At 44.1% G+C, this 13,226-nt stretch overlaps 1 protein-coding gene across 1 annotated transcript in view; it reads right to left on the bottom strand.

Moving 5' to 3' along the window:
- Positions 1 to 451: 451 nt before the first annotated feature.
- LOC109882118 (A disintegrin and metalloproteinase with thrombospondin motifs 2-like) overlaps positions 452 to 13,226 on the bottom strand; it is a 59,708-nt gene continuing 46,933 nt past the window's right edge. The window contains exons 12-19 of the mRNA XM_031789915.1: positions 12,195 to 12,275; positions 11,931 to 12,097; positions 11,694 to 11,853; positions 11,451 to 11,583; positions 11,043 to 11,250; positions 9,746 to 9,875; positions 8,952 to 9,044; positions 452 to 2,422 (exon numbers count right to left, since the gene is read on the bottom strand). Coding sequence (XP_031645775.1) covers positions 1,425 to 2,422; positions 8,952 to 9,044; positions 9,746 to 9,875; positions 11,043 to 11,250; positions 11,451 to 11,583; positions 11,694 to 11,853; positions 11,931 to 12,097; positions 12,195 to 12,275 — 1,970 coding nt within the window. The 3' untranslated portion in view covers positions 452 to 1,424. The remainder of the gene's footprint in view (positions 2,423 to 8,951; positions 9,045 to 9,745; positions 9,876 to 11,042; positions 11,251 to 11,450; positions 11,584 to 11,693; positions 11,854 to 11,930; positions 12,098 to 12,194; positions 12,276 to 13,226) is intronic.

The raw sequence follows: 13,226 nt of genomic DNA on the forward strand, positions 1-13,226 counted from the left end.
TACTTTTACTTGAGTTATTTTCTATTAAGGTATCTTTACCTTTACTCAAGTATGACAGTTGGGTACTTTTTCCACCACTGCCAAGAGGTGAGGAGAGGCTAGTGGAGCACAGGTGCTTACAAATTGTGTGCAAGAGACAGATGCTATCAATTAGAACCTTATTATGCATAACCCATCATCAATTAGCTAAACCAAAGGCTGAAAATAACGTATTACATGAAAGAGGTAGGCTAGGACATCTATATATAGGGCTATATATCAATCTAGAACAGGATGATCTGTTTTGATCTGAGTTGATGGAGAGAGAGACAGACTGCGAGAGAGAGCTCTTGCGTGCACTGATTTAAAGCAACGGTATTCGACTGATAGGCTGTTTTAAAACTCTGTAGCTGCAATAAAAAATACAATAATCTTTACAATTATAAAAACAAGGTGACCCCCGAAAGCCAGATGGAGATGGATAAATGAGACACGCATTCGGTCTTTATTTTACTGTAGCATAGGCTAGGCTGTAGCAAATGTAGGCCTACCTGTCACAAGTTACCATAATGAGATGATAGGTGTACATGCATTGTGAACTGCGCTCCACACTGAGATGGGTCTGTCCCCACCCTGAGCGTTGATTCATTATGCAGAGGCTGTAGAGAAGCCAGATTTAGACATGGCATATAATGTAATAGTTCCATTTCATGCCATGCTGTCCATATGAATCATTTATTATGATTTACAGGTTTCTTGCAGTTATTTATCCAGAGAAAAGGGAGTGGTTTTGAGCGGTATATCCCGGTAAACCTCGGCAATCAACCCTAGTCTATTCCCTTTACAGCACATAATCTATAATCTAACATGGAATGTTAGACTTGTTTGGGATGAGCAAGCTTACCTAGGTCCTGGCATGGTGCTTGGGAATAAGACTTCATTTAAATAGAATAAATAAAATCTACTTTGAGCTCTATCAACATGAATGTCCTGAAAGTCCAACGTTTCACAACCTGAGCTTATCCAGGTATGTGCTGCTTATGAAAGAGAATACACCTTTACTGTATTTGCCTTGCTCTGAAACCTAAGCACACTGGGGGAGGTTTGGAGAGATAAAAGTTCCCCCTGTTGTGGTACGGGTCCAGGAGGATGTACGGTCCAAATCTCATCTGGCTCTACTCTCAGCCGTACAACAAGACCAAAACAACTGTGCAAACATCTGGCTTTGGTTCTCTCTCCACATAGTTCAGTTTGCCGTGTGGCTGGCTGGTGTGTGTGTGTAAAACAACAGGGTGGTATGTCTGTACCGTGGCTCTGGGTGTGTGGTGGGTCTTTGCCTGATAGAGAGCACCAAGGCAGGTTAAGGGTTAAATAATAACTCCAGTCTGTTAGCAGACGTAGGTAAATCTCTATAAGAGAAAGGGGAAGGGAAGGGTCAAAGGTAATCACACAGTGCCCCTGTGGGCCCGCTTCATCCTCAACAGAAAGTTCCTCTTCTCCTCCAGGAGTTCCTGGATGCGTTTGTTCCGTGTTCTCTCCCTGAGGAACACACGGCTTCGTCTGGGGATCAAGTTGTTTTGGGAGATGTCGTTGTCCACTCCTATGACCCGGTTGTAGGGATCATCGATGGAGTTGTTCTCTCTGGTCTCCTCCTGGCGGCTTGGTGGCCATGTGGGTTTTTTGGTTTTTGTTGTCATTGTGGCGATGGTTGTTGTGGGAGGCAGGGCAGTCGTTTGCTCTGTTATGGGAACAGTGGCCCTCACAGATATGTACTCTGTGCAATCAGGCCAATCAGGGGTGGTCATATCTATGATGTCATCGCTGGGGACAGTAGTTCCACTGAGCATTGTGACATCAGTGTATGGGACAGGTCCACTGGGCGATGTGACATCCTCAAAGTAGTTGGTTTCAGTTGGCTTTATGACATCATCCATGGAGAATAGGCTACCGGGAATTGTGGTTGATGCACCTGTGGTGTCGTTGCTGACAAAGGTGATATCAGTGAAAGGGCTGCTTGGAGTTGTAGTGTATATGCTGGTGCTGGTGGAGAGGGTGAATGAGGGGTACTTCCTGGTTGTGTCTCTGGGGGTCACACTGCGCTCTGGGGTCATGGGGATGGGGTATGTAGTGTAGTATGTTTGGGGTGTTGTATAAGTGTCTGTGGTGCTCATTGGGCGTGGCGTAGTATAAGGTATATGTGTTGTACTTCTTGGATGAACTGTTCCCTGAAAGGGGATGTTGTTGTCCTTGGGCTGAGGCAGAGGCCGGGGGCGAGGCAGGGGGACAGCTGTGACCCGGGGAGGGGCGGTGGTGCTCAGGCTGCTGTCCGTCACATTGCTGCAGGATTTGCAGCACATGCGCTTGTAGTCAGGCAGAGTGCAGTAGCGGATCAGCACCTCCATGCGACAGAACACTGACCTGTCTCCATGACAACGCTGCTTGCCTGTGGGGGAGAGAACACAGAGCTGAGACTGGGCGGGCTGGAGATGGCGTTGTGGGAGTGTTGTGTTTAGAAACGGTCCAGTAAAGTAGTAGAGGTAGTAAAGCCAGACCATTAACAACTAGAGCAGGAAGGAAGAAGAAGAAGGAGAAGACCCAAGCAGCATGGACAGCAGAGTCAATAGATTAGTCCATAGCAACTAAAAGGAAAGAAGAGCGGAGTGGGTTCTTTGTTGTTGTGGTGCTGGAACAGTAACCTGGCTCCAGTCTTGGGGAGCAGTTCACTACATGTAGTTCAACTAGTAATTTAACTACATTGTGCTGTAGCTTTGTGGTGGTTGAACTAAATTAAAATCTAGGTAGTATTTTTTATTTTATTTTATTTTTTGCCATGTAGCAGTGTAGCTAACTACTGGAACAACACACTACTTTAAACAAGTATATATGGGTGAAGTAGGCAAAACTTTTCTTTCTTTTTCGACACCTGTATAATTCTCACTTGAAACAATTGTTGTTGTGTTTAATCGTCTGAATTACACATTCTGTTAACATATGACCCAAAAGTGATCTTTTCTTGTAATTTCTAGTCTATGACATTTCTGATTTACAAATGATAATTTTTCACAAAGTAGTTTGGATGAAGTGAACTACTTTTTCACAGTAACTTTAGTTTAGTAAACTATATTTTTCTTAAGGTTTAGTGTAGCTTCACCTTTTTTAGTGTGAAGTAATTGTTAGCTTGGTAAAAATTTTTTTTAGAGTAGCTTCCCCAACACTGCTCGTCTCTTTGCAGACCAAACTAAATGTTTCTGACATCTCATGTGTTTCTTTATTCGTTTCAGATTAGTGTAAACATACTATATCAATATAACTTTGTTCATATTTCTTATGCAGGATAAGAGGCTTGATCTTCTTTAATCTGTCTTTCATTATTCACGGCAATATCACTTTTATAAGACAATGTTTTACCCTTTGTAAGGTTGGAGCAATCTTTGAGTTGTGTTATAATGGTAGTTTGTAATGTGCTCCTCCTCACACCAAGTCAAACCATCACAAACTCAGGAGGAGAGAGTGAGAGCGCATTTTAAAACAGAATTTTTATTTATACAACTTTGCAGTTGATAACGACAGGAACTAAAACAATGAGATGTACTCCCCCCTCAATATATAGATATATTATTGTCTTAAGAAAAATAAATCAACTGTATCGAAAGGTACAAGTTCACAGTCACTTTGGTAAAACACTTCATTACTGGGAAGCAAACCAATCAATTCGTTTAGTTATTCAATTGATAAGAAGTCAAATGAATAATTTACATAAATGAATAAATAGATTTGAAGTTGAATAAATAAAATACAGAATTCTCCATGATGAATGATGTAAAAACTGGATTGGCACGTTTAAGTGTCATATGAAACATTTACAAAACATGAATACATTTTTCCCTGATAAATCAAAGTGCATATAGACGTAGTGCACATAGTCCTTTCCCCAACGTCAATCCAACGTCCGTCCAACGTCAGCCAGCCCCACCCAGCAGGCTAGTGAAGCCACAAAACAGTTATCCATAGTATAGAATATTATAGATTTTTTTTCCATAAGTAAGAAGATAACAGTCATGAACATAATTAAATATAGTCAACACCAACGTTATATACAGTATCGCACTGCAAGGTCTAGCTTCATTGGCCTCCTACCATCCGACTCCAGCACAAAACATTGGATAGCTCGCTACTAGTCACAACAGAAATATGTGATCACAATGCAATGATAAGACTGAAGTGCTTTTCTAGATGCTGTCCTCAGTGTCGATCAATACCCTGGGCCCTTCGTAAACCGTATCCGGTGGTCAGACCACGGTCCAAACCTTTTGCATGTTGCAGGTTCTGATGGTTTGCCTGTGTTTGCCTGTTAGTTTGAAGCTGCCTTTAAGTGATTAACAAAGGTTTTGATGAGTAAAGCCTTCTCTTTCACAGATAAATGCCATTACATTCAATCCAAGATAAGGCATTGTTCATGTGTTTAATGTTCATCACAAAAGGAAAAACAAGATCTGATGCTTTCAAATGAAGGTTTATGAGGTATTTCTGTTCCAGAGTTGTATGTCTACGAGAAGCCTGCATGACAGTACACTCACACACGCACAAACATGCACACACACACACACACACACACACACACACACACACACACACACACACACACACACACACACACACACACACACACACACACACACACACACACACACACACACACACACCTTTGCACACATACACACACACGTAAGGGATGCAAATGTGCATGACAGAAATGTGATCCTTTCCCTAAAGAAAATAAGGAGCAACAGTAAACCCCATCCATCTGAAAACAATGGAGCGGCAACTAACTGACCAAGTGCTGCATAATGTAGGTCTACACCTCTTCCCCCCCTGACACTTTACCCTTATATTAACTTCTGTATTACTCATGTCAAATAAATAACAACAAATACACATAACAGTCAAGGATCGAAGTGATCAATAGCAGTCTGTAGGTTATAATGAACTACAGCTTATTCATGGTAAAACATTATTATTATTCAGATTATTGTTACTCATATAGATTTTCATATACAGTATATATACAGTACCAGTCAAAAGGTTGGACACACCTACTCATTGAAGGGGTTTCCTTTATATGTACTATTGTCTACATTGTAGAATAATAGTGAAGACATCAAACTATGTAATAACACATATGGAATCTTGTAGTAACCAAAACAGTGTTAAACAAATTCAAATATATTTTATATTTGAGATTCTACAAAGTAGCCAACATTTTCCTTGATGACAGCTTTGCGCACTCTTGGCATTCTCCCAACCATCTTCATGAGTTAGTCACCTGGAATGCATTTCAATTAACAGGTGTGCCTTGTTAAAAGTTAATTCATGGAATTTCTTTCCTTCTTAAAACTTCTTTGGGATAGGGGGCAGCATTTTCACTTTTGGATGAAAAGAGTGCCCAGAGTGAACTGCCTCCTACTCAGTCCCTATCGAATTCACAGTGGGATATGGGTTATGTTGCATTTCCTAAGGCTTCCACTAGATGTCATCCGTCTTTAGAACGTTATTTCAGGCTTCTGCTGTGAAGTGGGATCAGATGAGAGCTCTTTGAGTCAGTGGTCTGGCAGAAATGCGCTGGTCACGTGCATTTCACAATGGAGCGACCTGCGTTCCATTGCTTTTCTACAGACAATGGAATTCTCCGGTTGGAACATTATTGAACATTTATGATAAAAACATCCTAAAGATTGACTCTATACTTAGTTTGACAAGTTTCTTCGACATGTAATATAACTTTTTGAATTTTTCGTCCGACTGGACCTGAACCATCTTTTGGATTTGTGTACCAAACGCCCTAACAAAAGAAGCTATTTGGACATAAATGGACATAAATGATGGACATTATCGAACAAAACAAACATTTATTGTGGAACTGCAATTCCTGGGAGTATATTCTGATGAAGATCATCAAAGGTAAGTTAATATTTATAACGCTATTTTTGACTAATGTTGACTGCGCAACATGGCAGATATTTATTTTGGCTGGTTTGGGCTCTGAGCACCGTACTCAGATTATGCTTTTTCCATAAAGTTAAAAAAAAATCTGACACAGAGGTTGCGTTAAGGAGAAGTGTATCTAAAGTTCCATGCACAACACTTGAATTTTCATCAACATTCATAATGAGTATTTCTGTGAATTCATGTGGCTCTCTGCACAATCACCGTATGTTTTAGAACTATTGGAACGTAACGCGGCAATGTAAAATGAGATTTTTGATATAAATATGCACTTTATCGAACAAAATATACATGTATTGTGTAACATGAAGTCCTATGAGTGTCATCTGATGAAGATCATCAAAGGTTAGTGATTCATTTTATCTCTATTTGTGCTTTTTGTGACTCCTCTCTTTGGCTGGAAAAATAGCTGGGTTTTCTGTGGCTTGGTGATGACCAAACATAATCGTTTGTGGAGCTTTCGCTGTAAAGCATTTTTGCAATCAGACACTGTGGCAGGATTAATGAGAATTGTATCTTTAAAATGGTGTCTAATACTTGTATGTTTGAGAAATTTGATTTATGAGATTTCTGTTGATTTGTATTTGGCGCCCGGCAATTTCATTGGCTGTTGGCGAGGGGTTCCGCTAGCGGTCCTATACAGGTTAATACGTTTGAGCCAATCAGTTGTGTTGTGACAGGGTAGGGGTGGTATACAGAAGATAGCCATATTATGACAAGAACAGCTCAAATAATGAAAGATAAACGACAGTCCATCATTATTTTAAGACATGAAGGTCATTCAATACGGAAAATAAAAATAAATTTGAACGTATCTTTAAGTGCAGTCACAATAACCATCAAGCGCTATGACAAAACTGTCTCTCATGAGGACCGCCACAGGAAAGGAAGACCCAGAGTTACCTCTGCTGTAGAGGATACATTCATTAGAGTTAACTGCACCTCAGATTAGAACCAAATAAATGCTTCACAGAGTTCAAGTAACAGACAGATCTAAACATCAACTGTTCAGAGGAGACTGCGTGAATCAGGCCTTCATGGTCGAATTACTGCAAGGAAACCACTAATAACAGACACAAATAAGAAGAAGAGACTTGCTTGGGCCAAGAAACATGAGTAATGGACTTTAGACTGGTGGAAATCTGTACTTTTGTCTGATGAGTCTTTGTGAGGTGCGGAGTAGGTGAGAGGATGATCTCTGCATGTGTGGTTCCCACTGTGAAGCATGGAGGAGGAGGTGTGATGGTGTGGGGGTGCTTTTCTGATGACACTGCCTATTATTTATTTATAATTCAAGGCACACTTAAACAGCATGGCTACCACAGCATTCTGCAGCGATATGCCATCCCATCTGGTTTGCGTTTAGTGGGACTATCATTTGTTTTTCAACAGGACAATGACCCAAAACACACCTCAAAGGCTATTTGACCAAGAAGGAGAGTGATGGTGCTGCATCAGATGACGTGGCCTCCACAATCACCCGATCTCAACCCAATTGAGATGGTTCTGGATGAGTTGGACCGCAGAGTGAAGAATAAGCAGCCAACAAGTGCTCAACATATGTTGGAACTCCTTCAAGACTGTTGGGAAAAGCCTTCCAGGTGAAGCTACTTAAGAGAATGCCAAGAGTGTGCAAAGCTGTCATCAAGACAAAGGGTGGCTACTTTGAAGAATCTAAAATATATTTCGATTTTTTAAACACTTTTATGGTTACTACATGATTCCATATGTGTTATTTCATAGTTTTGATGTCTTCACTATTATTCTAGTATTATACTATTATTATTTAATAGTAAAAATAAAGAAAAACCCTTGAATGAGTAGGTGTGTCCAAACTTTTGACTGGTAATGTATATATATATATATATATATGTATATGTATATATGTATACAAATATATTTATAGATGTATTTGTTTTAAAGTTTGCAAGCATAAATAAGCTGCAGTTGTTGAACTTTAATATAACAGTCAAAGAGAGGATGTCTGATGAGATGTTGAAATCGGAAACAACCTCACATGGTAAAACGACCCTGTTTTCATTAGCCTTTTACTCTTCTGCACTCTTGACCTCTTCACCCAACAGTTCCGTATATAATATTCCTAAAAAGTGTTGGTTTGTGTCACCTCCTGTCCCTGTGCTGAGTTCCTGTCAGTCTGAGAATGGGACCTAGAACGAGATAAACCGTCGTTGTCATTCTAGAATGGAACCAGGATGTGAGATGAGCACTTTAGCAAAGATGTCCTCATTGTGACAAGATCACATTCACAATAAAGCTTTAGTTTCTTTTCTTTTTACACTTCTTTTTTATTTATATATTTTTTCCCTTCGTTAATTTCACACTTGTCACCACGGACGATGGCGGTAAATGTACACACCTCCCTAAAAAAATCACAGCCGCATCTCAGGAGCGTGACCCATGACATCTTGCAGCTAGCTCACTCAAAACATGGCCGCCAAACAGAGGGGTGGGCTCACACCTCACTGGCTCTTCGACACCACTAAGAGCCGCCAATCAAACCTATTCGCCATTTTCCATTTCCAGCTTCTCTTCAATGTTGAATTGTTTTTCGTTTACTTTGGACTGGCCAGCGGTTACAACACAATGCTCCACAAAAGAGAGAGAGAGATAAGAGAAGAGAGAGACAGAGCAAGAGAGAACCAACCAACCAATCAGCACACAGGAGCCAGAGACCTCCCCCAATCAGAGCTGTCTCACACACAGAGAGAGAGAGACGCACACCCCCCAAAAGAGAAGCGAAAAGCTGGCGCTCGCTCGCGGGCGCGGGCACAGGCACGGACACAGGGGTGGGGGTGGGGGGGGGCGTGGTCAGGGGGTGAGCCTGCCCCCAGGACCCCTTGCCCAGGCCTGTTGCAGGGTGAAGAGGACAGAGAGAGAGGTCAGGGTCCAGGTCAGGACAGCCATGCACCGGAGGCCGGGCCCAGAGCTATAAAGGGATGGTTTTTTACGTGAAGTGTTCCTCTGGTAGGGCAAGTCTGGGTCTGGACGGGACAGCCACTGTATCAGGATGTTGCCGTTCTTATTCAGGTCTGACGAGCCTCCTGGAGATGGAGCAAGGAGGGAAAAACATCAGAGAGGGAAATGACTATGAGTCAGGAGAGACTTCTACTGTCTATTTTACATTACCTTAGTACACCAATCAGTAGTAAAAATAAAGAATAATGGATTAGATTTCTAAAGAGCTTTTCTTCTGAGGTAATCAAAGCACTTTACATAGTAGAGGGAAACATCCACCACCAATGTGTAGCACCCACCTGGATGATGCCAGCAACCACCAAACATCAGCTATCATGTGGAGAGGTGAGGAGTGATATATACCAGTTAGGAATGAGGGGGATGATTAGGTAGCCATGATGGAATGGAGCCAGGTTGGGAATTTAGCCATGCCACCGGGGTTAATACCCCTACTCTTACGATAAGTAACATGGGATTTTTAATGACCACAGAGAGTCAAGACATCCGCTTAACATCCCATCCGAAAGACAGCAACCTGCGCAGGGCAGGGTCTCCTTCAATGCCCTGTGACATTGGGATCTTCTTAGACCAGAGAAAAGAGGGCCCCCTACTGGCCCTCCAGCATCTCTTCCAGCAGCATCTGGTCTCTCATCTAGGGACCGACCAAGACTGACCCTGTTTATCTTCAGAGGTAAGCCAGCAGTGGGATGCAGGGTGGTATGCTGCTGGCAAGTAGTGGCACAAGGGAACTAAATAAGATTAGTTATAATGGGGCCATAATACTCACTGGGACAGGGCATCAGGCGACATATGCGTATGGTGTCTGGCTTGCTGTCCAGACACAGACCGATGGTGTTGTCACGCGTGTGACACAACGCCTGCCTCTGCTGTGTCCCATTGGCACACGTCACGGAACACTGTGGTCACACAAAACAGAAAAGCGTGTGGGAATAGGCTATACAAATCAACACACACACCTACACACCTACAAAACGACACACACACCTACACAACAACACACACACCTACACAACAACACACACACACCTACATGCCTACAAAGCACCCTCACAGACACCCCTACACACCTAGTCCCACCCTCAAAGACACACCTACAAACCTGGTCCCACCCTCACAGACACCCATACACACCTAGTCCCACCCTCAAAGACACACCTACAAACCTGGTCCCAACCTCACAGATACCCCTACACACCTGGTCCCACCCTCCCAGACACCCCTACACACCTGGTCCCACCGTCCCAGACACCCCTACACACCTGGTCCCACCCTCCCAGCACCCCCAGCCCCCATCCATTCCTACCTGTGTCCAGGACCCTACTCTCCACTGTGAAGTGTGTGTGTCCATATTAAGTCTAGGTGTGTGTCTTTGTGTGTGTGTGCGTGCATACACGTGTGTGTTGCAGAATGTGGGCTGTGACGGCGTGGTAGGGTCCTCCCAACAGGAAGATAAGTGTGGCGTCTGTGGAGGAGACAACTCCAGCTGCAAGATCATCAATGGCAACTTCACACGAAGTGCCAAGAAACAAGGTACACCCACATGCACACCATCACCTAATCACTGGCAGGCAGAGACCAAGAAACAAGGTACACCCACATGCACACCATCACCTAATCACTGGCAGGCAGAGACCAAGAAACAAGGTACACCCACATGCACACCATCATCTAATCACTGGCAGGCAGAGACCAAGAAACAAGGTACACCCACATGCACACCATCACCTAATCACTGGCAGGCAGAGACCAAGAAACAAGGTACACCCACATGCACACCATCACCTAATCACTGGCAGGCAGAGACCAAGAAACAAGGTACACCCACATGCACACCATCATCTAATCACTGGCAGGCAGAGACCAAGAAACAATGTACACCCACATGCACACCATCACCTAATCACTGGCAGGCAGAGACCAAGAAACAAGGTACACCCACATGCACACCATCATCTAATCACTGGCAGGCAGAGACCAGGAAACACACCTGGTCCCACCGTCCCAGACACCCCTACACACCTGGTCCCACCCTCCCAGCACCCCCAGCCCCCATCCATTCCTACCTGTGTCCAGGACCCTACTCTCCACTGTGCAGGGCAGAGCTCTCTGTTACATGGTCTGCGTGCCTCAGGACGGTCATCGTTGCAGTACTTGCTGTGGATGGAGCGCTTGTTGCCGTTGTCTAAGGGCTGGACACAGCGAACAGATCTCATCTGGTACCCCGTTTTACCACACGTCTTACTGCACGGCTCCCAAGGACCATCCTCCCAGCTAGACAGACATAGAACTGAGAGTTAGAGGGAGGCACAGACAAAGACATACATCTTAGACCTGGCGACATTTTGATCACTAGCCCCTTCCTCTTGAACCTCTTTGGTGTTGACAGGCTCACAGTGTAGGGAAGAAGGAGTGAAATTGTTCAGGGCCATTCTCTATGTAAACATCCATCTAAACCACCCATCCATACGTACATGGGCTGGGAGCACTCCTTCTGGTTGCAGTCTCTGCTGATGGCGCGAAGCTTCTTGATGTTCTCACAGTAGCGTCGGTGGACCATCTTACTGTCTGCTCTCCTTCTACATCCGTACCGGGTATACTGCTTACCTTTCCAGGCACAACACACACAAACATCCGTTAGACAAATAGATCCTCATCCAAAACTCCCCTCATGTTCCCCAGTGTCTTCCTATGTAATCGGTGTCACTGTAAAATACCTCCCCCACAGGGCTTGGAGCAGTAGGACCATTTCTTCAGGGCCCACTCGTAGAAGGAGGTGTCATCCAGCAGCATGTTGTTCTCTATGGCAGAGAGAAGGTCCATGTGGATGATGTACTTATAGGACAAGGTCACCTTGGCATCTCCATGGGACTGCACCTGGACACAGGGAGACAACAGTAGGTATTACATTTGTCAGTGTTTGTGTGTGTGTGTGTGTTTCTGTGTGTGCGTACCATGATTAGGACCCCGTGTCTGAGCGGTCCATTCGTCTGTAGTGTCTCCTTGTCGTGGCCATTATTCACATACTCCCACTCCACGCCCTTTTCTATGACCGCACGGGATTCTGGGAGGTCTCCCTCCGCGTTCAGAAAAAACTGTCCTGAAGCCTGGTTCTTCACCGCTGGGGAGGGAGGTGGAATTATATATTGGAACACACACACACACACACAAAAAAGCACACACAAGCACTCGCAAACAGGCACGCACACACATCACACCTAGGATGTGGGCTGTTGGCTTAATCTCCTGGATCAGTAGGTGTCTGGCCCCTCTGGGAATTTCAAGTACTTTGAGGAAACCTGAAAGGAAAACAAACACATTGCCATAAGGTTCAGACACCCACAGATGTCTCTTCAACTTGGTCAGGATACATTTTCACTAAACGTTAGTGTTCGTCTGAGGAACACAGGGTTCATGTAGCGACTTTTTACTTGCTTCAAATAAGACTTTAACTGCGCTGCTGTAAGTTTTGCCAGCCAGGGTCAACAACAGTCGTCCAGGAAATGTAGAAAAATGAGTTTCTTCCTTATTTCAGCTGGATGATATGGATTTAATATGACATCCTGGCATAGCGTTTGGACATGACTCTGACCAGCTCATTGTCTCTCTGTGACCAGTAGAGGGGGATCTTTCGTTAGATATCCAGGGGATCATCATCATCATCATCGGAGGAGGACCCAGGCCAGGAAAACAACCTCATCTATCTCACTTCCTGATCTGTTTTCTCATGTTCCAGGGTCTGACAACTGAGCTCCACTTTACCTCATTGGTCTCTGCCTGCCAGTGATTAGGTGATGGTGTGCATGTGGGTGTACCTTGTTTCTTGGTCTCTGCCTGCCAGTGATTAGGTGACGGTGTGCATGTGGGTGTACCTTGTTTCTTGGTCTCTGCCTGCCAGTGATTAGGTGATGGTGTGCATGTGGGTGTACCTTGTTTCTTGGTCTCTGCCTGCCAGTGATTTGATGATGGTGTGCATGTGGGTGTACCTTGTTTCTTGGTCTCTGCCTGCCAGTGATTAGGTGATGGTGTGCATGTGGGTGTACATTGTTTCTTGGTCTCTGCCTGCCAGTGATTAGGTGATGGTGTGCATGTGGGTGTACCTTGTTTCTTGGTCTCTGCCTGCCAGTGATTAGGTGATGGTGTGCATGTGGGTGTACCTTATTTCTTGGTCGCTGCCTGCCAGTGATTTGGTGATGGTGTGCATGTGGGTGTACCTTGTTTCTTGGTCTCTGCCTGCCAGTGATTAGGTG

The sequence above is a fragment of the Oncorhynchus kisutch genome, linkage group LG15, assembly GCF_002021735.2.
Source record: "Oncorhynchus kisutch isolate 150728-3 linkage group LG15, Okis_V2, whole genome shotgun sequence".
Lineage (NCBI taxonomy): Eukaryota > Metazoa > Chordata > Actinopteri > Salmoniformes > Salmonidae > Oncorhynchus > Oncorhynchus kisutch.